The sequence below is a fragment of the Acanthochromis polyacanthus genome, chromosome 22 (genome assembly GCF_021347895.1).
Source record: "Acanthochromis polyacanthus isolate Apoly-LR-REF ecotype Palm Island chromosome 22, KAUST_Apoly_ChrSc, whole genome shotgun sequence".
Classification (NCBI taxonomy): Eukaryota; Metazoa; Chordata; class Actinopteri; family Pomacentridae; genus Acanthochromis; species Acanthochromis polyacanthus.
The window spans coordinates 26,446,465-26,474,457 of NC_067134.1; the positions used below are offsets into that span (position 1 = coordinate 26,446,465).

The window sequence follows — 27,993 nt, forward strand, 5'->3', positions numbered from 1 at the left end:
TTTCTGAATCTGAAAAAAATGATTAGAATGAATAAAGAGTCTGGTAAACTCATTAAATTACTGTTCGAAGAAACAAACACAGTCTCACTGTTGGAGAGTTAAAACCCTCCAGAGATTTGGAGTTTCAAGAAAACAGACATTATCAAAACCTGTTTGGTTAGTATCGCAATGAGTTCAGTGTCCTTAAAGCTTGTAGTTTAACCCTTTGAAATCTAACCAGGAAACCATTTGGACCAATAATGGCTACATGTCCTGAGGAGAATAAAGACGCCCAGCCTAACTTTTACAATCCTCAGGAGCCTCTAAAAATGTGTGCTGAGTGTCAATACACCAGTGACCCATGCACATAATCAAGCTGATCTGCCTGACATAAATGATGTGAAGTTTGTTTCAGCACACCATTTCTTTTAGAGAGTACAGATGTGGGAGTAGACACGATCTGGATTATCACACTCAAATACACCTGCTCGTTGGTGAAGTGCTGCCACTTCAGTAGAATCTCCTGAAGCAGAATCCAGCGTTCTTCTGTCCACCGACAAATGGCCGCCCAGCGATCACCAAGAACCTGCAGGCACACAAACAGTCTTAGATGGATGGATGGATGGATGGATGGATGGGTTGATGGATGGATGGATGGATGGATGGATGGATGGATGGATGGGTGGGTTGATGGATGGATGGATGGATGGATGGATGGGTGGATGGATGGGTGGATGGATGGATGGATGGGAGGATGGGTGGATGGATGGATGGATGGATGGATGGATGGGTGGGTTGATGGATGGATGGATGGATGGATGGATGGATGGATGGGTGGGTGGATGGATGGGTGGATGGATGGATGGATGGGTGGATGATGATGGATGATGAATGGATGGATGGATGGATGGAAGGATGGTTAGATAGATAGATAGATAGATAGATAGATATTTTTATTGACAACCATGCCTAAAATACAACAGGAAGTCGGCCATTTTGAATTATGCGTCATATTTTGGACGACTGTGGATCAATTTTTGCACATTTTCAAAAGCTATAAACTCAGCCAAAGCAACCCCGATGGATGGATGGATGGATAGATCTGCCTCTACACACTAAACCAAGAAGAAGAAACAACCAAGTGTATACAGACGAACATAGAGAGAGGTTCAGCAGGTTAATCTCAGGATGAATGGTCTGTAATAAATCAAGTCCCACTTCAACATCAGGGAGAAACCTGGGAAACCACCTCGTATTTGCAGTTTTACCTTCCAGCACACACTGCTCTGTCTCATCTATTCATCTCTCTTATCAGCAGGAAACAAAGCAGGCTGAACCTCAGCTTAGCAGAAAAACGTCTGCGTTAGGTCTATGATGACATTAAGTGTGGTAATACTTCTGCATGCAGCATCAGTGTGGATAATTCAGGACATTCACAGCAACCGTGCAAATGACTTCTTTTTTTTTTTTTTTACTTTTTAGAGTGATTTGATGACTAAAGTTCAGGATGAGAGATTCTCATTTTCAGCAAATCTGCTTTCAGTACAGAGCAGCTTACTTTAATACGGTGCTCCCCAAACCTTTTTCTCCCTTAGGAATAGTCCCTGTCACATCAAATTATCTAAATTTCCTCATTTCCTCTTCGTGCATGTCACAGGCTTTACCTTAATCTGCTGCAGCCTGCTCACTCACACCTTCTCCCAAAGATAACAGATTGAACTACCCAAGAATAAATCACTCTTTCCTCCCTCCTCACATCAGCATCTTATTTTCCACCAGGTCACCACTCCAACCATGGCTCATCATATCAACTCCAGCCCAGAGCAGACAGTTCAGTGCAACTTTTATCCAGGCTGTCGTTTGAAGTTCCACTGGATCTTACCATGAAGCAGCAGCCAGATATGATCTTAATGGTAACCCTCAACCCAGCATTATTTCAACAAGCACTGTCCTTGTCTGTCTTGTTAGATGAAAAAAAAATGAAGTATTTAATTCCCAAAGAGGAACAAGGTTGAATGTTTTAAATACAGAATTAAATTCAATTAGAAAATTTGACGTTGTCTCAAGATTTAAAACAGCAAAACAAAGCAGTTGACCCAATCATCCACCCCGACCTCCTCATTGACTTATGTCACTTAGATTGCTTTCTCTCACATGGCCACTAGAGGGCACTTAACCTTATAAAACTTCAAAACCCACTAAAAGGTGTGTTATCTGGAAAAAAAAAAAAAAAAATCTCATGTGAAAGGCGGTTTCTTTTTCTTTTGGTTTAAAATTAAACCATGAGTCATAAAGGACAGATTGTTGTCAGATAACATAATAAATATGTTTATTTTTTTGTCTATATTTAAATATACGAACATTTTGAAGACGTTCAAGCAAAAATAACTCATTCTTTGCAGTGTGTGAGGGTTACCACATATATTAGAGGCTAAGACAAGCGTGGAGAATTACCCATAAAGACAACCAGCATAGTCTGGCTCCTCGCTGGAGTCTGTGCGATCATAACTTATGGAGTAAACAAAAGCAGCAGAAAGCCAGAGCATACACACACATACAGCACAAGCACATCTCGCCGGCAAGGTCTAATTACTGCACGACACCGAAGACAAAACTATCTCCTGCTCAATCTATTTTCACCAACAAACAACAGCTGGAGTCTGCTGAGCCCACTCCCACTGAGAGGGGAAGAACGAGCAAGGAGACGGGAAAAAACAGCTCCAAAAGCATTTAAAAGAGAAAAGAAAAGCAGCCGATCATAAATCAATCAGCAAAAGGTGTGCAATATGAGTACAGGTTGTGTTCTTACCTGCAGTTTGCTCTCCAAGGCAGCGGTGGCGCTGTCCCCACTGCTCTCATCCACCACCACCACCATGTGAGTCAGAGAGTTCACCCTCACCTGCTCCAGTTCCAGGTCCTCCTGAAGGAGCTACATGGGAACATAGAATCATGGAAACAATATTAGACCACCCTTGTTTTCTTCAATTTCTTGTTCATTTTAATGCCTGGTACAACTAAAGGTCCATTTGTTTGGACAAATATAATGATAACAACAAGAATAGCTCATAAGAGTTTAGTTTCAGAGCTGGTATCAGTCGTTTTCCATGTTTTCTTGATCATAACCAAAATCTCTTCAGTTCTTCCATCAGTAGCTCCGGCATTGTTCTGCTAAAACAGCTTTTAGGATTCCATGTTTTCTTTTCTGTCTGTTTTAGTCCCATGATCCACCAGGAGTTAGTACTGATTCAGAACCATTGTTTCTGATGTCTCTTCATGCTCTTGTCGTAGTTTCTCTGATGTCCGTGATGTGCAGGTGAAGGAGAAATGTCCGTGACACTGACTTTCTTTATAAGTTTTTTATTAAAAGAAAGAACAGCATGAGTACAGACAGACAGAAGTTGTCTGGAAGGAGCCCGTCGACTGATTCCTTCCCGAGCAATGGCCAGCGATCAGTTTTTATAGGTTTTCAACATGTAGGGGGTCACAACATATGGCTCTCTGTTGCCTACTATATAGGGAGGCAGGGAGCATCATCAACCAACCCCCCAAACTCTACAGCTCCTGAAGAGCCCCCAAATCAGCGTCTTGGACATAAGAACCCTAATAAGAGTCTTCCAACAGGAGAACTTGGCCACATTTGTTTCACTCCGATACCAAATATAATGAACAACTCCTATCAGATAATAGAACAGGCAAAACGGATTCCATTCTACGAACTTATTAAGTAACATGTCTTAGATCAGATACTACACTCTCTACCAGCTTCTGATCACAGCAGCCCATTCCTGTTGCACTCATTCTAACCAATCTGCTTTGTTTTTGGGCTTGTGGTTCTCCATTTAGCGTTTGATGATTTTCCACAGGTTTTCAGTTGGATTTAGGTCTGGTGATTGAGCAGCCAAGGCATGGTTCCAGAGTTCTGGTTCTCCATCCAGGCTTTAACTGATCTTGTCATGAAGGCAGGAAAGAGTTTTCCAGCTGATGGAGGAAGACTGTTTTCAAGAGTAGCCTTGTACATGACCTGGTTTATTGGTCTTTCACACAACTGCATTCACCCTGTTCCACCCAAACTGGAACAACCCCAGATGTTCACTGATCCACCCCGCGTTTCACTTTAGCCCGAGAACTTACTGTGGCTGAAAACTAAACGGGTCGTTCACTGAGTTGAGAACAGAGTCGTGTTTCTGCTCTCTGAACACCAAGTGGTCAACAGAACGGTTGAGCTACAGCCAGGATTAAAGGAATTCATAGACCTCCAAATACAGCGAAAGACTTTCTGGACAACACTGCAGATGGAAAGTTTCTTTTCACCCGTCAAGTAGTGATCATCCAGTCGTAGCTTAGCAACTGAAACTGTGGAGATTCTTTTTTAACTCTTATAGAATGAAAAACACAAAGGCAACGGTGTGAAGAAGTTTTTTCTGCGCTAACTGTAAATGTTAATATGTCTGACTGACAAGCCTGCTTCCTTCAAGGCCATACAGGATATGATAATGGAGCAAATGAAAAAGTTTGAAACATGTTATAAGGAAAAGAGCCCTGAGCATAATGAACGCCTATAAAAGCCAGTTGTCTTTATTTATCTGGGTCCTTCCAGAGTTGGAGGACATTTGGGCTTCTCTTAGTTTTCTCCTCCATATTCATCAATAATAGGTAATAAACTATCAAAGGTTTGATTGACTCAGCTTACACATCAATGCCACCATTTTTATTCCATGTTTTCTGTGTTGTTGCCATAGACTGTATATAAAGATGGACGTAGCATCTGGCTCCAGAATTGAAGCCAACCCAGAAGTGTCAAAAACTTGGAATATCACGCCGTCCGCTCGGGTTGGCTCCAAAAAGCTTTTTCTCCATAGACCCCAATTCATTTTTGGAAAAAATAAAATTTGATAGACTGATGTTCTACAGCTCAGGATTTTTTCCCCGTTAGTTTTCATGGTCAAAATGAGAGATCAGGTGGCCGATCTTAAAATAAATCAGTAATGAATTTTAAATAAATCGTTAACGTTGGCGGAGCCAGGGGGCGTGGCTATACTTGATTGACAGCAACAGAAGCCTCTGCGGTAAAATGTGGGCGGGAAAAGAGAGTCCTCAGCCAATCCTGCCCCTAGTTGCTCTCCGGTCCAGTCTGTTTGATGACGCTTTTTACGTCACTGGCTCCAAAAAATCCAAAACGGCGACCAGGAAGTAGCAAAATCTGGGCTTCATTTTCTCAGCGTTGAAACCAACGGGTGACGTCACGGTTAGTTTACGCCTGGTTGTTGCTAACCCTACTCTAATCACAGTAACAGGGTTGCTAATCCATGCTAATGTTAGCTTTTTCTCAGCAGAAGAAGCTAGATATTTAGCTAGCTGTTACTGCTGACCAAGAGGACAAACTGACTGATGGAAAACAGGAAAGAAAAGCTTAAAAAGTATTTGTCTTTTCTTGATAATATGAGGTAGTTGGAGACATTCAATCAAGGCTGACAATGTTATGAAAACTGATTTTAAAAAAACGTTCCCACAATTACAAAAGACATCAATGAAAAAAAGAACAAAAAAAAAAAGATCTAAATTTTATTTAAAATGTTTTATTTGAGATTCAATTTGGTCATTAGGGGGATGGGAGAAGAGAAAATTGGTATTTTAGGGGAACTCCAGACTTATTTGGTATTTCTTTTCTCCTAGTTTTTTTTAGATTTTGTCTCAGGATAAGTACACTTACACAACAACTGCATGTTTTAGTATTCTGGATTATATGAAATTTGATGGGTGGGACGTAAAATGCCTTTCAACTCTGGAATGACCCATTTAAACTGGTCAGACTTCCTTCTATCAGAGTTTTCTTGAGAAAATTCTGTTTGAACTCACACATGGAATAAGTTGAGCCCCATTCGAAGAACATCACTGAGACCAGCTCACCTTGTGCTCCTCTACTTGGTACTTGACGTCCTCCAGGTCAGGACCCAGCTGCTGAGCCCCCATCCTTTTAATTCGAGCCTCCGTCACGTCCAACCAGTCCGTTAGCTGCTGCAGCTGCTGGTGCTGCAGCTCCATGAGGACCTCATGAAGTCTGGGAGCAATTTAGTCACTGGTCAGTCACACAGGGCTGATATGGAGCATACATTCTCCTTGAAAGTTTCCCTCTTTTATAACTTTCAACATTGAATCATAGTCACTTTAAAGTGGCTTTTTTGTTGTTGTTTTTTGTGAAGTAATGTCAGTATTCACTCCTTTCAAGTCTGTATTCACTAGATGCACTGTTGGACGCAATTAAAATATTTGTTGTCAGTTAGCCTGCACGCCTAGACACAACAATTTCACCCCATTTTTCTTTGTAAAATATCCTTAAGCTGCATGGGGAGTGTGACATACCAGCCTTTATAAGTACAGCCATGAATTCTGAATTGGATAAAGATCTAAACTCTGCATCAGCCACTTCAAAACATTCACCTTGTTGTCTTAAACTTTTTCTGTGTCTTTCTGAAAAACAACTCAGGTTGTTCTCCAGGATTTCCCTGTACGTGATAGCATTTATTTTACTTTTGACTTTTAAAGCCTTCCAACAAAGAAATGGAGAAGTGTCCACCCAGCATGATGCCGCCACCACCATGCTGCATGTCGGGAATGGTGTGTTTGTGATGATGTGTAGCATTTGGTTTCTCTAGTTTAGTCTGATGACCAAAAAGATCTATTTTGGTCAAACCTTCTTTCAATTGACTTAAGAGTCTCATGTTCTGGTGGACTGTAGTCTAGAGTTATTTTCTCTTTGCCCCTCTTACATAAACTTTGATAAAAGCGGGTGTTTTCTTCCATCTCAGCAACTATTGATACCTAAGAGGAGTCTACCTGCTTTGTCTCTCCATGCTGGCCACTCGGAGGTGTTCCCATCGTGAGTTTAAAAGGTTCATCTGCTCCCTGACTTCCGAGTCCTCCTCCTCGCTTAGATTTCCTTCTCCCAGCAGGGCGGCGCCGGCCCGGAGCACCCGGCCCACACTGCCCTGGTGAGTGGTCAGCTCCACCATGTAGCCCTAGTGGAAAGAAACACATTTTAAACTACATTTTACAGGGTAGATGTGCTTCACTGCTTTCCCATTGTCCTGAACTACACAAACTACAGGGCAAATCGGAAAAAATCTCCCTCCACTAAAAGGCTACATTTGAGTTTCAGCGTGTAGTGAAAGACATCGGTGTTGGATTGGGGCTAAAACGGTTAAACTCCTTTATGATAATTCCAGTTCTTCTTCTAGCAGCCTGAGCTCCTACCTCATGAGTGTGGAACTGCTCCTTCACCTCCTCCACATGGTTGGAGATGGGAGGCTGGGCCTGGAGACCGTCTTCAGCCGACAGCAGCCACGTCAACACCTTTAAAGTTAATAAAACACTCTTTAAAAATAAGATGATAGTTGCGTCTCTATTTAATGTGTTTCCACCTCCTGTTCCAAATTCGCCGGTTCTCACTGATGACCTTTTGAAGAGGTTCACTTTTTAAAGGAGGACCTGGGACTTTACTAAAGTTGTTCGCTGTAGTTTTTTGTCAGTCAGATCGATCTACATTTGATGCTGTACTTGACCGATTCCCATTGATTTGATTAAAAAAATGTCCTCATACTGATTCAACTCTCTGCAATCTGTGACTAAGTGAATGAAAAACAGAAAACAAGCCAAGCAGGAAAAAATAAAAGTTGCTAAAACTAATATACGAATAGTTTAAAAGCAATAAAATGTCCAATTAGAATGGATAAATAGTTAATAGATACAGCTGGAAGTAACACGTATACAGTCCATCTATAATAATGTCGAGAAACTCCAGTAATTGCAGTTCTACCGTTTAAATAGAAATTTAACAAATCAGTCCAGCCTGTCGCTCCCAGTGGCAGTAAAACAAGTTAACAAAACTGCATCTTGCATATCAATGTAAATTATCATTACTTAAATAATAATTAGAGCCAAAAACAACAAATCTTGTCATTGTAGATTAAACCGCCGACTGTTTTGTTGATGCATCGACGGGTTAGTTGATTTATAGAACGTCAGGAAGTTTTGATTGAACTTTTGTCCTCAATCTAAGGATAAAATATTGACTATTAATTGGCACCTAATTAGTCCTTGTAGTTCTAATTCTAATCAGCTTCAGATTAGAAAATTAAGACGGTGTTGATGAAGTTGACAAAAAAGGTTGGAAATCAATCTTGTAGAGAATATTTGTGGAATGTAGAATGAGTATAAAAACAAACAATGAATTTAACATCCAGTGCAACAGTGATGTGTTTCTACTAGCTTTTGGTCACAACTGACCACTGCCGTACATTAAATAGAAGACAGAGCATGTCGGATTTGTGTCCTACCTCCTCCAGTGCTGCCTGGTAGCTCTCCAGACTGGTAGAACCTGGAGGCAGAGGGCTGAGGCCACGCTGCAGATCCTCCTGGCCGGGAGTCAGGAACTAAAGAGGGAAGGGGCAAGAGGGAGGCAACAGGCAGAGATGGAGGGTGATAGTTAACAGGCGGGTGAGGAGGAGGAGGAAGAGGAGGTGTCAAGAGGTGTTGAGAGGTAGAAGGTCGGGAAGATGGAACGAGGAAACATGTCAAAAGTGAGGAAATGGGGGACAGGGTGGCAAAGAGGAGGGCGAAAGAGAGATCCTGTTAGAGGTAGCCATGAGCAGAGCCAACAAGCAGCTCTGGTTTCTGTCTATCCTTAATAACTCATCCTGTTTCTCTATCCCTGTACCTCTTTGTGTGCCTGCTACAACTTCTCTGGGTTTTATCTCTACTCTGTTCTTCTCCTCTCACACCTTTCTTCTCTGTGGTAATAAGGTCCTGAAAAAAAAGCTTTGTGACATCACCGTCACTGTCTCTTTTTGCAAATTTTGTATTAGAAATGTGTTTCGGTTTGGTCTGATGGTGAGACTCTGAAATGTTTACAGCTTCTACCCGAATAAAAATATTTCAGATAAAGGTTCTTGAGAATCCTAAATGATGAAATTGTACATTAATGCATTATCTTATCGACACTACCGTTCAGAAGTTTGGGGTCACTTAGAAATGTGCTTATTTTTGAAAGAAAGGCATTTTTTTTCAGTGAGGAAACATTAGAATAATCAGAAATACAGCCTAGACATTGTTCATGTGGTAAATGACCAGTCTAGCTGGAAACAGATGATTTTTATTGGAATATCTGTAAAGATATGAGTAAGGAGAAGAGAGACTTGAGATCCGGACGGAGTGATACATGGCGGACCACAGGACACCAGAAGACGTTCTCTTAATCATGTGTTCATGATGGTGATGAAAACGGCGGTTGGAGAAATGCTCAGAATGTCCTTGATCTGAGAATCCTTGAGTCCAGTGACGTTCTGTCCACCGATTTCACAGATATAATGTTCATTCAGGAGGCTGTTACAGACAGCAGAACCGTTCTTGACCAGCGAGGTGATGTTACCAGACTTGTAGATGAAACCTACCCAAACTCCGCATCTTCAGTTCAAACATCAAATCCGTCCTCATGTATGGCTCTGAAACGTGAAGGGTCATCAACAGAAGCTCCAAAAATATCCAGACCTTCATCAACAAGTGTCTCCGGCAGATCCTCAACGTCAAGTGGTTCAACAGAGTGTCAAACACCGACCTGTGGACTAGGGCCAACCAAGAGCCTATGGCTGTCCAGATCAGGAGGAGAAAGTGGCGATGGGTCGGCCACACGCTGAGGAAGGAACCTGCAAACGTCACCAGGCAGGCACTTGAATGGAACCCTCAAGGCAGGAGGAAGTGTGGACGCCCAAAGCAGACATGGAGACGAACCGTCATCGATGAGCTGAAGACCATCGGCCTGTCTTGGGAGGAAGCAAAGAGAAAAGCCAGAGACCGGAGGAAGGGGAGGGCTACTGTTGAGGTTCAATGCTCCACTAGAGTGAAGAGGATTAAGTAAAGATGAAACCTACATGTCCTGAGCTGTCTTTGTGCTTGGTGACGTTGCCCATTTCCAGCAACCATCACTCCTGTGTTCTAATGCTACATTGTGTTAGCTAATGGTGTTGAAAGGTTCATTGATGATTAGAAAACCCTTGTGCAGGTATGTTAGCACATGGATAAAAGTGTGAATTTTCATTGAAAACACGAAATTGTCTGGGTGACCCCAAACTTTTAAATAGTAGTGTAAATAAAACATGCTGGACTAATGGAAACCGATTCCAATCAGCTGTAAAATGCCACATCAGGTCCTCCTAGTCTTGAAAAAAAGTCTACATCTTGGGGTTTTCTGTGCTACATTTGCATGTCAAAGGACAGTAGGAGTCCTTGAATCTGACAAATTATCTTTTTCTTCTTCACTTTAAGGTCCCAGCCAAGTTAAGTTCAGCACCCTGTTGGTCCATTAAATGTCTGACACTGTCTCTGACTACAGCCTGCTCAAGTCAGAGCAAATTATGGGCCACATTTACTTCTGCAATGCAGGATGATGGCTATGAAAATGGAACACTTCCAAATGTCGTGTTTTGTAATAGAGAGGAGAAATCAGGAGACATCGGCGACTGCACAGGAACTCTGCTTCTCAGATAAAAACAAACCTGTACGTTGTTTGTAGAATTGGTAGTCGAGCAATTTGGCTTTGTCAAAAGAAGAAGAGTTGAACTGGTACTTCTCAGTGGACATGAAGGACGGACAAATGGAAAGACGGGGCTCGGGCTGGGTTTAGGGAGGTGGTTTTTTTAGGGCTAGCATGAATTTAGTTTTCGGCTGGTAACATTGGTCGTCCAGAATGGAATTTGTCCATGTAAAAAATGCTTTTCTTTCAAAATTAAGGACACTTTCTCAGTGACCCCAAACTTGTTGAACGGTTGGGGTTATCTTCCCAGATTGTAACCCAATTCCCCGTGGATATCTAGAGCAATGATTTATATCACTTTAGAGGAAAAGTCAAACAACATCACCAACTTGAAGGTGTCCAAACTGTGATTCCTAACAGTTTGCCAAAAATAGCTGTTCTAAAACTGATTAAAAAAAGAAGCTAAAGCATCACTTCTGACTTGACTCATGAATAAATATCATGAAATAAAAACATTTCAAATCCAGAATTCTGTTGAGACTTAACTGCAAAAAATGCCCACTTCAATGAGTCTACATATTGTCTACATATTGAAAAATTCTGGAAATAATCTCATGTTTTCAATTCATTCAACCACGTGATGAGCACCACATAATGAAGGAAGTGAGCAGTATGATATTCTAGACTTGTTCCGACAGACATTTTTGTCAATGACACGGACAACAAAGGCAGACAGAAGCAACACGTGTGCAGACAGAACAGAACATACACAGACAGAAGGGCGTTTGGGCTTGTGCCCGAGTGTTAGCGTCGCCAGACACGGACCTGATCAGTAAAACGCCTCCTCTTTTGCTCGAGGCGACTTGACATATGCAGCCTGGGTGTAGGCATAGCTTTTATAGCGAGGCTGAGGGGACGGCTCCGAACTCGCCCCTGAGCACACTCACTGTGATCTGAGAGAGAGACAGAGGGCAGAGAAGGACAAAGAGACAGGGGAGGACATGTTGGCGAGAGGACAGAGCAACAGAGGCAAAACACAGCCGTTGAAATATCCCAAATATACAGAGGAGACATCAGATGAAAGGGGAAGAGGTTCAGGAAGCAACCAGAAAAGACGGAGGAAGCGGGTGATGGAAGATGAGGAAAATGAAGAGAAAAAAGAAGCATGGAATAATCTCACATGAGCCTCGTTTCCATCCAAATGTCAAGCTAATTTTAGAAATTAAAAATAAATGTTGGGCGAGTAAACTTTCACTTCAGCAAATGTTGGCTGCATCGCAAATATGTCATGACTTCTGAAGATAAAAACAGAGAAACAGTGCAACAAACTAAACCGACTACAACCAAACATTTTAGAAAACTACTTGACGAGTGCTCTGTGACATTCCCTTGTGGACAAGTCATTTCTCTAGGAAGTTATTGTCAGCGTATAGTGCTGGAAGAAGTTTTCAGATGTTTGTGTGACAGTGTCAGGGTAAAATATAGACATATTATTGTATTAGTAATACACAATACACCATATATATTTTTTATTTTACTGTTATTTTCTTGTTATTATGTTTATTGTTATAATTACACAAAGTTTGCTCTGCCTCTCAGTTGTTGTGTGCAACCATTGCTCACCCTACGTTCACGTTTAGATCCCCTACTCGTCCTACAACTGAGTTTTTCTCTACTTTAAAGTTCACTTTTCCAATCTAGTATGGTCACACTACTGTTCAAAAGTTTGGGATCACTTAGAAATGTCCTTTTCTTTGAAAGAAAAGCAGTTTTTTTTTTCAGTGAAGATAACATTAACTGAATGATAAATCCAGTGTAGACATTGTTAATGTGGTAAATGATATTCTAGGTGGAAATGTTTGATGGAATATCTCCATAGGGGTACAGAGGAACATTTCCAGCAACCATCACTCCTGTGTTCTAATGCTACATTGTGTTAGCTAATGGTGCTTAAAGGCTCATTGATGGTTAGAAAACCCTTGTGCAGTTATGTTAGCACATGGAATACAGTGTGAAACATGGAATTGCCTGGGTGAGCCCAAACTTTTGAACAGTAGTGTATTAGTGTTTTAGTTAATTTCTGTTAGGGCTACAAATCTTGTAAACTGACAGAAGATCTGATGTGTTGTTTTTATATCAGCTATCAAGGCTATAATGAACGGAGATCATCTCCAAAAAGGAATGGGCTGATTAAACACAAGGAGAGAAACTACTGGTTACATATGCTGTCAGAAAGGACACATTTTCAATTCTAGTTTCTGTGAAAACCTGCATGTTTCCCTCAGTTATTTAGTCAAGTGGATGATGAAGTCCATTTTTTTTCCATGAGTGTTGATGCTGTTATAAAATTGGTGAGACCAGACTGGGATTCTGATCAGGATTTTCAGCTGTGATGGATGGATGGATGGATGGATGGATGGGTGGATGGATGGGTGGATGGATGGATGGATGGGTTGGATGGATGGGTGGCAGTGGATGGATGGATGGATGGGTGGATGGGTGGATGGGTGGATGGATGGATGGGTGGATGGATGGATGGATGGATGGATGGATGGATGGATGGGTGGATGGATGGGTGGATGGATGGATGATGGAGGATGGATGGATGGGTGGATTGGGTGGATGGGTGGATGGATGGATGGATGGATGGGTGAGATGGGTGGATGGGTGGATGGATGGAGGACATGGATGGGTGGACGGGTGGATGGATGGATGGATGGTGGATGGGTGGATGGATGGATGGATGGATGGATGGGTGGGTGGATGGATGATGGATGATGGAGTGGATGGGTGGATGGGTGATGATGGATGGATGGATGGATGGATGGTGGATGGATGATGAGTGGATGGATGATGGATGGATGGATGGATGGATGATGGATGGATGGATGGATGGAGTACCCAGGCAGAGATAGACAGAGAAAGATGACAACGATGACACACTGAGCAGCAGACAGGAAGTAGCAGAGCGGTCGACCTGCAGGCCTGATCCTCCCTGTAGCTCCTCACACACTCCTGTTCTACTGGCTCATGCTCCCAAACCTCCAGTTTTACACTAAAACATCACTGGGCTGCTTTCATCTATCCAAAACCAGCAGCAGTCCTCCTGAAATCCATCATCAGCATCTGCCATTTACTCGTCAACCAGCTCGAAAAAACGTCCAAGAAGTCGGAAAATAGTTTGTAAATTTTACCGTGAAAATGGTAAAAAATCTGTAAACTCTAAAACAATATTGATACTGTTAATACAACATCATAAATAAGTTAAACAATTAGAACATTTAGTTCCCTCCTGATGGTCTTTATGGAAGTTAATTCTATTTTTTGTTAACTTCGGGAACAAACTTCTCGCCTACAGTTTCAGACACAGATTAAAACTGTGTAATGCCATTTGCCCATAAATATTATCAAAGTATGCAGCCCGTGTAGTCGTGAAGTGACATTGGACGGTGGTCAGCTGGGAGTGTAGGGCGCTGTGGAAGCTGTGCCTGCACACTAAATAACCCCTCCACACTGCTCCTCCTCATAAATGATTTGGATCTGACCAACAACCTGCACATTCTTTCAAATGTATTAAAAAAAAAATCCAAAGCTTCCTATTTTAAATGACAGTATAGTTTGTAATTCAGTCACATGCCAACAAAACAACTTCTTCAAATACAAACATTTCAGTTCCAGTGTTTCCTTTTCAGCTCAGGCTTTGACACCAAAATCTGATTTCTTGATACCAGCAGTGTTCTTAAAAGGAAGCACACTCCATCCAACAGCTCAGTGTGGGTAGGTTTCCTCCAGAAAACAAAACAAATCATGCTTCTGTTACAGAAAGGCAAACACGCAAACAGTCTACAGTGTAAGACCAGCTTTTATCCTTCTGAGCTGCATACACAGCATGATGCTTGTAGTTCTTTTCCTGTTTAATTCTGAAATATCCTCTTGTGGTTTGCCTTCATCCTTTTGCATGTTTTGTTATCCATCCTACCTGTAAATTTCATTGAAGTTTTCATTGCCAGATTTTTTTCTGTGATGCTGTCACTATTTTAGCCCCATATTTTGGTGATTTGTTATTGCAATTTCTTTCAGCAAAACTGTTTCTGACAGTTGTTTTTCCCACTACAATTTAAAGTCCTGCACCTCTGTGGAAACAGAGCGACGGTGGCTAGAAGGAGAGACACTCAGAAATGTCTTCTGAGCAGAATGACCACAGCTTTCATGTCATAAAACTTGAAAAGAAAGAAAAAAACTAAAGCGCAGTTTCTTTGATTGTTTACAACTGAAACAACCTGGAATCAACACATTTTTCGAAAGTGCCCGTTGGTGATACAAGTACTGGAAAACTCTAGCCTAGCCATGCTACACCCATGTTTCTGACGGCACAAGGGTCTAGGGAAGCTCGACAGGGAGGGAGGCGGGCTAAAAGGTTGTCTTTCAAAATCCCTCTGCAGCAATTGGGTAGGTATACAACCAATCAACGCAACGAATAGGCTGACGTAGTTCCGAGAGCACCGGCGGATTTGTGGCTAAGTCCCATTAGCTTCCCCAACCAGCCGGAGCCGTGGAGCCAACTTGGTATATTAAGGATTTGCCAATATCCCGTCGGCAAATACGTCTTTCTTCTCAATGAAACAACTTAAGTGCCGTCCTTTGTTTATCTTTCAAGTTGAATTTTAGCTTCAAATCTTTAAGGGCTGTGGCCAAAGCCGAGTGGAAAGATAACTGTTTATTGTGCGCCGGTTGTTTCTGTCAGAATCGTCGCGCCTCTGTCGTCACTTAGTTACGCCCGCCTTCTGACTCTACACTTCATGGTGATTGGTCCCAGCCAGTTTTAGGAGAATCCAGCCTCGAAGCCTTATGGAGGGTAACTAGACCCAGCCCTGGCAGAGAATTAAATTCGTTCCGTGGGTTGTCTACGACGGCTAGGCTAGGAAAACTCTACAAATTTGCGCCATACTAGTGTTCTGCTTTCGTCAAAAAGTCTCACATTTTTGACATGGCTGTTTTTTCCACAGACATTTTTAGGTGAGTTTTTCGATGTGCCTCTAAAAGTAAAAGTTTGAAGCTAAAACTTGGTCATGTTTTCTGACAGTCCAGCACTTAAGGTTCGTACTTTTGAGGCCAGGAAGTTGAAAATGTGATGATTCTTTTTTTTTTTTTTTTTTTACCGTTTCTGGTCCCTAACAAATGATTGATTTTGGTGATTTTTCTGGCCCACATCTGGGCAGTTTCTTTTAAACACTTTCACCAATGCAATACTAATACTAGGACCTTCTCCAACTGTGCACGGTGTCAGCTCTTATTTTGAAAGGACCAATCAGTGATTAAGCGCTCTGATGAGTCAGATGAAGGAAGATGATAGCCACTGTCAGCAACTTTTTCCCTCTCAGTCTTATTTGTCTGCTCCGTCTCATCCTTCATGTCCACCCTCTTCATCTTTCTGTACATTTATAAACCTTTACACCTTCCCACTTCCTCTCTTTGCCTTCCAAAGCAAACTTCTCTGTCTGTTAACGCCTTGTTTTCTCGCTGCATCGTCTGAATGACTGAGGGAACGGGCCTGCAGTTCTCTCCATTCTCAGACAGACAGGTAATGAAGGCGAGAGGGGGCTGATGGGAAACTGAGTGAATAATGACATAGCAGCCATTACTTCAGGAAGCTCGCTCCGTCCTGCTGCGTTGGGTTGCGACCTCAGCTTAACTCAGAAGTAACAGCAGCTCCACTAATCCTGCTAAATTCAAAAACGTAGCTGAGCAGAGGACTGTAGCTGACCCTGAGCAGCTGGGAAAAAAAAAAGAACTGAAATTGCATGCTCCATGTAAAAACACGTGTTTAGTATGACGTTAGAAATGGATTTATTAAAGGAGTTAATTAAGTCAAAGTCAAATAATGTGTCGAGAAAGTGCACATATGCAAATTAAGCAAAAAATAATCACACATGCATTCATCTGTAGTTTTTAAATTTACAGAACTTATCAAACTAACATGACGACTTCTAAGAGTCATTTTTTATAATTGTTTTAGTAATAAGATTATTTTAGAACTATAACGTGAATACAAAATGTTCCTAATTACTTTGGAAAAAAATGCATTTTTTTAGCACGTTTTAATTCCGTTTTACGGATGCAAATAAACTTCAGACTGAGTTATTCTTCAGTTGGTTTGTTAGCTACTTTCTCAAGTGTGCTAGTACTGGTTGGAAAGTATTTTCTTCACTATTATAAACAGTAATAGTTATTTTTCCTCTGTGTAGGAGCCAGAGTGCAAGGCTAAGCTTAGTGTTGTGCTAGAGCTTCACACACTTATATCCTCCTGAAAATCGCAGTATTGTTGAGATATTCCAAGGTTCGGTTGGAATGAACTCTTGATAATCTGTGCACAGTTTGGTTTATCGTACTTTGACTTGCCTTAATGAAACATTCCACAGATTTAAGACGAGATGAAGCTGTTTATTTAAAAAGCATGCCCTCACTCAACGATAACCCTTGGGTGGCATTATCTCTGCTAATATTTTTATAAATCCCACAGTTTCACCTCTTAATCACACCTTATGATAACCGGCTGCTGGTTCTTCCTGCTCTCTCAGTTTGTGGTGTCACTAGGAAAGAGCTTTGCTATCAAGCTGTTCATTATCCACCATCATTACAAAGCAGAATGCAAACAGACCTGGTCCTAATCTGTTTAAGCATGGCTGCTGCTCAGCACCTTCATTTTAATTTACAGATGTTTTGACTGCAAGGTGGGACGGAAAAATAAAATGCTGTCATCTAGTCCTCTATTATCAGGGTCAATATATAATGGAGGGACTTTTGAAGTCCATGGGATATATTTTGCTTACATTTTATTAAAAGTACAAAAAAAAGTGTTTTATGTTCATTATGATCATGTCTTTACAATTCAAATCATTAGTCACTATTGGAAACAATCACTTATTAATAAAAAATTACTGATTTCACTAAATATCAACTAAATAACCGTCCCAATTTAACACCAACCACTTCTAATTAGCTAAACAATAATAAAATGAGCTTATTCAGAAATAGTTTTGATTGTGTTCTTATATTAAGTAGATAATCATGACAATGTTCCTTTTTTGGCAATATATCCAATTTTCCTATGGAAAACAACAAACTATATCACTTTTAACCGTTACAAAAACACCTCTCAAGGAATGTATTGATTCCAGATCACATGACCCTGCTCCCACATGATGTCATTTCCTCCTGAAGAAAAGACTGGCCAGATTCCAAGCTTGTGAGTGATTTAATATAAAGTAGTCAACAGGTTACTACAATATCTTTAGAATAACTTCAAGTTTTCTCAATTTTATATGCCAATATTCAGAATCTTCTCTAAAATGCCATGTGGTGTTTGTTATAGGCGGCCATGTTGGTTTTAAGGCTGAAAACAGCAAAAATGTCAACTATGATACAGAAAGTCTGCAATTATATATTGACCTTGCTATTTCTTCTAAAAGATTTCCACAGAATTTTCGATGACCATGCTAATCTGTGTTGGCGGCCACACAAGAGCTGGTGTAAGCACGAATCAGACTACATTTGAAGAATCAAGGTTCATCCCTCCTCGTTTTCTTTTCATCTCCTTTCCAGTTTCAGGCTCCACGCTACAGGCAGAAGAGCTGGGGATTTTACAAAACTCACTACAGTGAGGTTAACAAGTGGTCAGGACAGAAAGGAACAGGAATGGCTGATAATGTGCAGGATGGATGCCCGCCTCACAACCAGCGATGGAATGGAATGTGCAGAAGAGCTTTAAGGACGAAGACGCCATGCAGAGCAGATCGTAGCATCTTACTGCTGTAAAGATCGACCGTTAGATTGTTTCCATCAGAGACAGGTCAACCACAGAAACAATAGCCCATTACCATTGCATGCTTCCGTGAAAAGCTCATTATTTGTGATTTTTTTTTTCCAGTAAAAGTGAAAGTGGGTGAATCCAAAGCAAAATTACTTTTCCTCCTAACTTTAACCAAGTGTTACCAATTCCACTGAAAAATTGGAATTAAAGAAAATATTACAAGTTTTACTGATACATATGTAATCACTTTAGATATTTTAGGAAAATCTTTAAAGATATTTCCCCATTTACTTTTTTTTTTTTGCCAAATTTGGGGATTTTTTAAGACAAAACTTTTAAGGGAAACTTTTAAGAAATTATTGGAATTTTTTCCTGAAAGTTTTGGAAATTTTCATAAATTTGGAGAACTTTTTGCTGAATTTTGGGATATTTTCAGACAAGGAAACCATATTTTTTGGTGCCCATAAATGAGGGCAACAGGAGGATTAAGCTCTCTGCTTTACCTAAAACTGTTACAATCAGATCAAAGTGCATTCAGATGAGCATGACTAAGTGCAAAAAGGGCATAAGCTAGTCAGTTAGCAAGCCGTTATTTACGTCATGGTGATCTTGGCTTTGGCGTCAGGACTAACAGGAAGTGAATTAATACCTATTCAAACCAAAATCCAGGTGTCTTTCAGTGAAAACCAAAATAATGAGCCGTGACAGCGCCAAGGACAACAACACTTTGATCAACAGACAGCAGCAGCAGGGAGGACTGGAACAATGCCGTTGTGAGTGTAAGTGTGCATTTATGTGTCCAACCTGCTGGGAGAAGCGCTGCTGGGTCTGGATCTGGTAGTGCTCCTCCGTTGTCACCCCGGGTGACGCCCGCCGGACTCGCTCGGGGCAGCGTCTCCACTTCCTGGATGGCTTCCATGGAAACGCTTTGGGGAAACACCTGGAAGAGCGACGTCACGTACATGATGATGCTCTTCTTGTCCGGGTGAGGCACTGCCACGTCTGCAAAGCACAGAATTAGAGAATAAAGTTTGTTCTTGACATTAAAATCCTTGAGATGCTGTGAAAAAAGAAATGGAACAAATCCAACAGTATGTTTACAGTCGAACTGTCTCTTCTTTTCCCCTCTAAGATGTTAAACTGTCCTACTATGACAACATTTCAGCTGTTCTCGTTCTCATTATTTGATAATAAACAACAAAGGAAGCATAACATAGCCTCAAAAGCCTGAATCTGCATAAACACAATAATATGTGTGATATTTATATATATATATGCAGTGCATTGGAAAAGTATTTCCCACCGACAGAAACCTTCTATTTTTGCCCATTTCTCACACTTAAATGGGCAAGATGGGCAGAATTTTTCTTTCAATACATAAAATCATCATTTAAAAACTGATTTTTGTGTTTTCTTGGGTTATTTTTGTCACACATTAAAACTTGTTTGATGATCTGAAACAGGTATTTGTGATGGATGGACGAATGGATGGATGGATGGAGGATGGATGGACAAATGGACGGATGGAGGATGGATGGACAAATGGACGGATGGAGGATGGAGGATGGATGGACAAATGGACGGATGGAGGATGGATGGACAAATGGACGGATGGATGGACAAATGGACGGATGGAGGATGGATGGACAGATGGATGATGGACGGACGATGATAGATGGATGGATGAATGGACAAGGACAGACAGACAGACAGACAGACAGACAGACAGACAGACAGACAGACAGACAGACAGACAGACAGACCTAAAACCCAACAGGAAGTAGGATGGTAGTAGGATGTACACCAGGCATGGGTGATCAAAACTTATCAAAATGCTCCACAAAAGTCTGAGGGCGTGGAAATGGCGGCTGGCGGAATTTCGACAATTTGCCACGAAACAGGAAGTGCTGTGTAGCTGGCCTGTACATGATCCAATCTGCCTCAAACCTTACATGTGTGATCAGAGTCTGGTCCTGATTAATTCACTGACACTTCTTTGGAAAAATCAGTTTTCACTTTGACGTGAAAAGAAGTTATTAGAGATTCTTATCCAATTTAAACTGACCATGACTCAGTGTTGAAAAGCCATAAAAAAAGGAAACCTACCAGGGGGGTTGTATACTTTTTATTGCATGTGTAGGATGTGTATTCATGTGAGAGTGATGATGGGATGCCCACTCATAAGGCATCTGAAAAGCCGCAGGATGATATAGTGGACTGTCTTTAAACTGCAAAAATAGATGAGGTCATTTCTCTTGATGTTCAGGAATAACCAGAGGCCACTGTTTATGCTGCTTTTATTTCCCAGAGCATCAGTGTGTCAGTCTGTCTGTCTGTGCTGAAGGCATCCAAATGAAGTCAGAGGAAAGCTTTAAAACAGGTGAAAAGAGATATGAGAGCGCAGCGATTTGAGGAAAGAGGAGGTCAGGAGCCTGTGGAAAGGCCGGCCAGCCTGAGGCGAAACTAATAGAGACGGATCACCATGAGGTTGAAACACAGCAGCTAAATTAACACCAGAAGAGGCAAGAAGATGAGAGGGAAAAATGTGGAGCTGGAGAAGAATCTGAGAGCAGAAGTAGAAGAACTGATGGCTGCGTCAACCTGTTTTAAAGCGTGAAAATGTGGGGAAAAAATATATTTTTACAGTGAAAATTTCCACATTTTCAACATTTTTTGGAAATTTTTGAACATTTTTTGGTGCAAAAAAAACGAAATGCTAAAAAAAATGTTGTTAAAGAAAATATAACTTTTACTGATATATATATATATGGAATCACTTTCAATATTTTTAGGATTTTTTTGGAGAACATTTTTAGTAATTTTCTGAAAATAATTACATTTTTTATTTTTTTTTAACATTTTTATTTCTTGCCAAATTTGGGACATTTTTGAACATTTTTTTGGTGCAAAAAAAAAAGAAATGCTAAAAATGCTTTTCTTTAAGAACATTAGGGAAAAAAATCAACCAAAATCCAGCTAACTTTTTCTGAAAGTTCTAAAAGGAAAATATGAGAACTTTTACTGATATAATCAGTTTAAATATTTTTAGGATTTTTTTGGGAATATTTTTATTAATTTTTTGAAAATAACTACATTTTTGACTTTTTTTTATTTTTAATTTTTTTTATTTCTTGTCAAATTTGGTGCAAAAAAAAGAAATCTTAAAAAAATGTTTCTTTCAGAACATTCGGGGGGAAAAAATCAACCAAAATCCAGCTAACTTTTTTCTGAATGTTCTAAAAACAAAGTATTAGAATTTTTACTGATATATATGGAATCACTTTAGATATTTTTAGGATTTTTTTTTTTTGGGGGGGGTTCATTTTTTGAAAATATTTAATTTTTTTTACTTTTCTTTATTTTTTTTAATTTTTATTTCTTGCCAAATGTGCGGATTTTTTTTTCAAATAAAATTTTTAAGGGAAACTTCTCTGAAATTTTTGGAATTTTTTTCCTGAAGATTTTGCAAATTCTTATATATTTGGGGAATATTTTGCTGAGTTTTTTTTCAGACAAAGGAACAATTTTTTTTGGTGCCCGTAAATGAAGACAACAGGAGGGGTAATAATGGAGTGTTAGGACAAGGAGAAACAGATGGACATGACTTAGAGAACATGCTTGCTCAGAACAGCTCCAGCGCTGGTCGGTTTGTGCGCGAGAAGGAGAGATAAAGCTGGAGCAGAAGTCGTATATTTGGCTGTGGGATGCGGGTTTATCACAGACGAATCTGAGGGCGTTATTGTTTGTGTGAGGAAGACAAACAGCTCCATAAATAATCCCACCATCTGCACGGGTGTGTCTAAGTGTGGAAACATCCCTCACTTGTTTAGTCCACTCTGAATTTCTGTCCCAAGAGCTTCATTATGAATCACTTCACGACGTTTCTGCAGCGTGGGAGCGCATACTTATGAGGCGCTGAGTGTCTGTGTGTGGACAGGAGCTCGTTACAATACAGGGCTGTGAAGAAGAAGCTTCTGTCTTTGCATATTTGTCACATTAATTTTAATATGAAACCAAGATCACCCAAGATGTTATTACACATTTCTGTATCGTGTGTATTCTGTCGACTTATTTCTATATTATATCTTATATAGTTTTGATCTTATTCTATTTTATCTTCACTTTATAAGCTCATATTCGGTGTTGTCTTATTGTGCAGCCCAGCGGTGTCAGAATCATCTGAGTTCAGGTTCCACATTCAGCCCAATATGATTTGCAGTGACCAGTAAAATCACAGCATAATGACCTAGAAATAACCACAACTCTGAAATTTTCCTTTGTACACTCTGAAAATTTAAGGAATTATCGTTTTACATCATGAACAACCTGAAATTTGTTCAGAAAAATAAGTTCAATTTCAACAACATTCATCCTCAGTTTATCATTTCCACATTACAACTTCCAGATCACAGAGTGTCTACAAAGGAACACAACATTTAGTCACAGCTATCTGGAACTGATCAAATAGTATTTTACTGTAAAACAACAAAAACAAGATTACAAAAATGAGATCCATAATGACAAAAGCGAGAAACAAAATCGCCGAAAAAAACGAGAAACGACATGTAACAATAAAAAAAAAGACAAAAAAAACTGACAAAAAGTTACAAAGCAATAAAAACCGGCACAAATGAGCCACAAAAATGACAGAAGAGAGAAACAAAACGACAAAGACGATACCCAAAACAACGAATAAAGCAAAACAAAAAGTGACAAAAAACACGAGTGAGACAAAAGGAAACACAAAACGACAAAAACGTGGGACAAACTCTAAAAGCCAGACATAAAAAAACAACAAAAAAAAGACAAAATATTACAAACACGACACACATAAAGACAAAAGAACAATCTAGTATTTTACTTTATGATCTAAACAACTTGTCATGGGCTAGAAATTATTTTAAATTTATAGTTTTACTAATTTACAGGTTGCAGTTAATGTCTTCTCTGGAATTTTTACACTTTGAGGGCCGGTTTTCTCCTGCGGACCACATGTTTGACGCCCCTGCTTTAGCCCTTTATTGAATATTCATCCTGCTGGAACAACTTAATTTCCCTCCAGGGATTAATAAAGTCAGTCTAAGTCTGAAGAGTGGCAGAAATTCGACACACTAAGGCCCGATTTCTGTGTCCCAGACGGGAGGACGGAGGGCAGAGGAGACAAAAAGGATCAAAACAGACCAAACAAAATAAGCTGCTGGATGTCGGCTTTGATTCCGGGTCAGCAGAGGCTCAAGAGCACCAAGAAACACAGCAAAGACAAATAAGAGGGGTGGAAGGGGAATTAGAGAGAAAGAGGTGAGAGAAATACAGAAGCAGGGGCAAGAGATACAGAAAGAAAGAGGAAATAATGCTGATAAAGAAGATGTGTGGTTACTTTACTGTCTCAAAGACTTGCTTATTCAAACACTGAATCTTTTTCTAGGTTGTAGATGCTGCCTTCTGTCATTTGTTGACACAAACTGCAACTGAAAGCAGAGTCTAGATGACACAAACAGGTCTCTGAAATACTATCAACTAAAATGATTCAACTTGTAAAGTGAATTTGAAAGTTTGACTATCAACGAACACTCCTCCCATCAGAACACATTTAAAAGACATTCAACCCTCCTGTTGTCCTCATTTACGGGCACCAAAATATATAGTTTCCTTGTCTGAAAAAAATTCAAAAATTCAGCAAAAAAAATTCAACAAATTTCTGAAAATGTGCAAAACCTTCAGGAAGAAAATTCCTTAAAAGTTTCCCTTAAAAGTTTTATGTTTTTGAAAAAAATCCCAAAATTGGCAATAAAATGCTTGTAAGTATTTTCAAAAATGAGTAAAAATCTTCTAAAAAAAAATCCTAAAAATATCTAAAGCGATTACATATTTATCAATAAATCTTCTGTTTTCTTTAAGAACATTCACACAAAAAAATCAACCAAAATCCAGCAAATTTCGCTAAATTTTGATTGATTTTGTTTTTGGTGAATGTTTTTAATAAACATTTTTACCATTTCTTTTTTCCACCAAAAAAATGTTCAAAGATTTCCCAAAAATGTTGAAAATGTGGACATCAGAAGTTTCACTGTGAAAGTATATATTTTCCCCACATTTTCAAACTTTAAAACAGGTCAAAACAGGCAAAAGGTGAGTGCATCAGTGGACAAAAAGAAGTATAACGGGTGCTCTTCAGGATCTAGTGCAGGGATGTCAAACTCATTCCACAAAGGGCCGGTGTGGCTGCAGGTTTTTGTTCCAGGCTACAGCATTTAGTTCCAACATATCTACAGCACATCACCAATCACCTGTCTGCAGACTGAGATCGGTTGACTAAATGAGTCACGTCTGGTGTGATGCTGCTTAGTTGGAACAAAAACCTGCAGCCACACCGGCCCTTTGTGGAATGAGTTTGACATCCCTGATCTAGTGGAAAAAAATCCATTCAAACAGCAAAAAGAAGAGAGGTCCAAGGTACCTAAAAGTCCTTTAATAACTCATGGATGGCAGTTTACATGTTTCGCCACCCACAAGGCCTTCATCAGAACAACCTCTCTTCTTTTTGACCCGCAGGATGACACGAGGGTTAAAAAAATACTGGAATATGAAGACCGAGTGAGACATTGCTTCAAAAGTTCCATCATTTACCACAGAGAGCTTTCCAGAAAACCCTCTCCTGCAATAAACTCTCTCCCAGGTCAGCTTTACTCTTGTTTATCTCTGCCTGATCGTGTTAATTAAGAGTGTGTGAACTGCTCTGGGGTCAGCAGCTCCCCTGGCACTGACAGATACCACCGATGTCAGTCCTGGTCAGTGTTTGTTAGGAGGTGTTTCTGTTATTATTATGGTGCACAAAATGCTTTTCTAGCCAGTGAAGGACGTATTAAACAACCCGTCAGTCCACCACGATAAGCACAGTTATCGCCGTGGTAACGCCCAACCACAGCATGATTGGAAGGCTTAAAATACCCCGAATATTCCTCGGTGCAGGTATACGTGTGCATGTGAGCAGTGCATGTTAGTTACCCTCCGGGTCCAGCAGCCTCTCTATCCCCAGGTGTTGTTCGGCCTTATTAAAGGCGTGTTCCAGCCTGTCGATCGTCGACGTCTGCTTCTCCACCGAGCTCCAGTCGAAAAGCTCAGGTCTGGTAAGATGAAAGAGAAATCAGCAGAGATCAGAGGAATGAGTCCGAATCCAGAGGAGCACAGCAAGAATTCACCGGTCCAGCATCTCTGGTGTTTCATGGGAACTCGCTATGGGTCAGTCCAGAAGTGGGGGACATTTGGGCTTAAACATTTAAAAAAAAAAAAACTACCATTTGGATTCTATGTTTTATTTGTTGTTTGCTAACCCTACTCTGATCACTGCACAAAAACTGTTTGATGATGTAGATGACAAAAAACAAGACACAAAACAACAAAAACAAGACGCAAAACAAGGAAGACGAGACACAAAATGACAAAAACAAGACATAAAATAGCAAAAACAAGACACAAAATAACAAAAACAAGACACAAAACAACCAAAACAAGACACAAAATGACAAAAACAAGACATAAAATAGCAAAAACAAGACACAAAACAACCAAAACAAGACACAAAATAACAACAAGACATAAAATTACAATAACAAGACATAAAATAAGAAAGACGAGACACAAAATGACAAAAACAAGAAACAAAATGACAAAAACAATACATAAAATGACAAAAACAAGACACAAAATGTCAAAAAACAAGACAAAATGACAAAAACAATACATAAAATGACAAAAACAAGACACAAATCAACAAAAATAAGACATAAAACGCCAAAAACAAGACATAGAATGACAAAAACAAGACACAAATCGACAAAAACAAGACACAAAATGACAAAAACAAGACATAAAATAACAAAAACAAGACATAAAATGACAAAAACCAGACACAAAATGACAAAAACAATACATAAAATGACAAAAACAAGACACAAAATGACAAAAACAAGAAACAAAATGACAAAACAATACATAAAATGACAAAAACAAGACACAAATCAACTAAAAACAAGACATAAAATGACAAAAACAAGACATAGAATGACAAAAACAAGACACAAATTGACAAAAACAAGACAAAATGATAAAAACAATACATAAAATGACAAAAACAAGACACAAATCAACTAAAAACAAGACATAAAATGACAAAAACAAGACATAGAATGACAAAAACAAGACACAAATTGACAAAAACAAGACAAAATGATAAAAACAATACATAAAATGACAAAAACAAGACACAAATCAACTAAAAACAAGACATAAAATGACAAAAACAAGACATAGAATGACAAAAACAAGACACAAAATGACAAAAACAAGAAACAAAATGACAAAAACAATACATAAAATGACAAAAACAAGACACAAATCAACTAAAAACAAGACATAAAATGACAAAAACAAGACATAGAATGACAAAAACAAGACACAAATTGACAAAAACAAGACAAAATGATAAAAACAATACATAAAATAACAAAAACAAGACACAAAATGACAAAAACAAGACATAAAATTACAAGAACAAGACATAAAATAAGAAAGACGAGACACAAAATGACAAAAAAACAAGACACAAAATGACAAAAACAAGACACAAAATGACAAAAACAAGACACAAAATAACAAAAACAAGACACAAAACAACCAAAACAAGACACAAAATAACAACAAGACATAAAATTACAATAACAAGACATAAAATAAGAAAGACGAGACACAAAATGACAAAAAACAAGAAACAAAATGACAAAAACAATACATAAAATGACAAAAACAAGACACAAAATGTCAAAAAACAAGACAAAATGACAAAAACACTACATAAAATGACAAAAACAAGACACAAATCAACAAAAATAAGACATAAAACGCCAAAAACAAGACATAGAATGACAAAAACAAGACACAAATCGACAAAAACAAGACACAAAATGACAAAAACAAGACATAAAATAACAAAAACAAGACATAAAATGACAAAAACCAGACACAAAATGACAAAAACAATACATAAAATGACAAAAACAAGACACAAAATGACAAAAACAAGAAACAAAATGACAAAAACAATACATAAAATGACAAAAACAAGACACAAATCAACTAAAAACAAGACATAAAATGACAAAAACAAGACATAGAATGACAAAAACAAGACACAAATTGACATAAACAAGACAAAATGATAAAAACAATACATAAAATAACAAAAACAAGACACAAAATGACAAAAACAAGACATAAAATTACAAGAACAAGACATAAAATAAGAAAGACGAGACACAAAATGACAAAAAAACAAGACACAAAATGACAAAAACAAGACATAAAGCAAGAAAGATGAGACACAAAATAACACTTCTTCCACCAGCTACAAAGGTTATGCTAACATGTTGTGGGATATGTCCCATGCATAATAATTATTATTTAAAATATTATGTTGATTAAAAAAGGTTCCCATAATTACAAGAGACATCAATGAAAACACAATACCAAAAAAAGGAGATGTAAATTTATTTTTAACAGTTTTATTTGAGATTTAATTTGGCCATCAGGGTGCTGGGACAAGAGGAAAAACGGCATTTTAGAGGGAACTCCAGACTTATTTGGCGTTTTAAAAATATTTTCAAGCATTCTTTTCTTCTAATTT

At 39.2% G+C, this 27,993-nt stretch overlaps 1 protein-coding gene across 1 annotated transcript in view; it reads right to left on the reverse strand.

Annotated features, from left to right (window-relative positions):
- LOC110960948 (dystrophin-like) overlaps positions 1–27,993 on the reverse strand; it is a 221,941-nt gene that overhangs the window by 155,649 nt on the left and 38,299 nt on the right. The window contains 12 exon segments of the mRNA XM_051943268.1: positions 464–565; positions 2,789–2,908; positions 5,887–6,037; positions 6,814–6,995; positions 7,231–7,329; positions 8,313–8,408; positions 11,330–11,359; positions 11,361–11,433; positions 11,435–11,457; positions 19,119–19,172; positions 19,174–19,316; positions 25,320–25,438. Coding sequence (XP_051799228.1) covers positions 464–565; positions 2,789–2,908; positions 5,887–6,037; positions 6,814–6,995; positions 7,231–7,329; positions 8,313–8,408; positions 11,330–11,359; positions 11,361–11,433; positions 11,435–11,457; positions 19,119–19,172; positions 19,174–19,316; positions 25,320–25,438 — 1,192 coding nt within the window.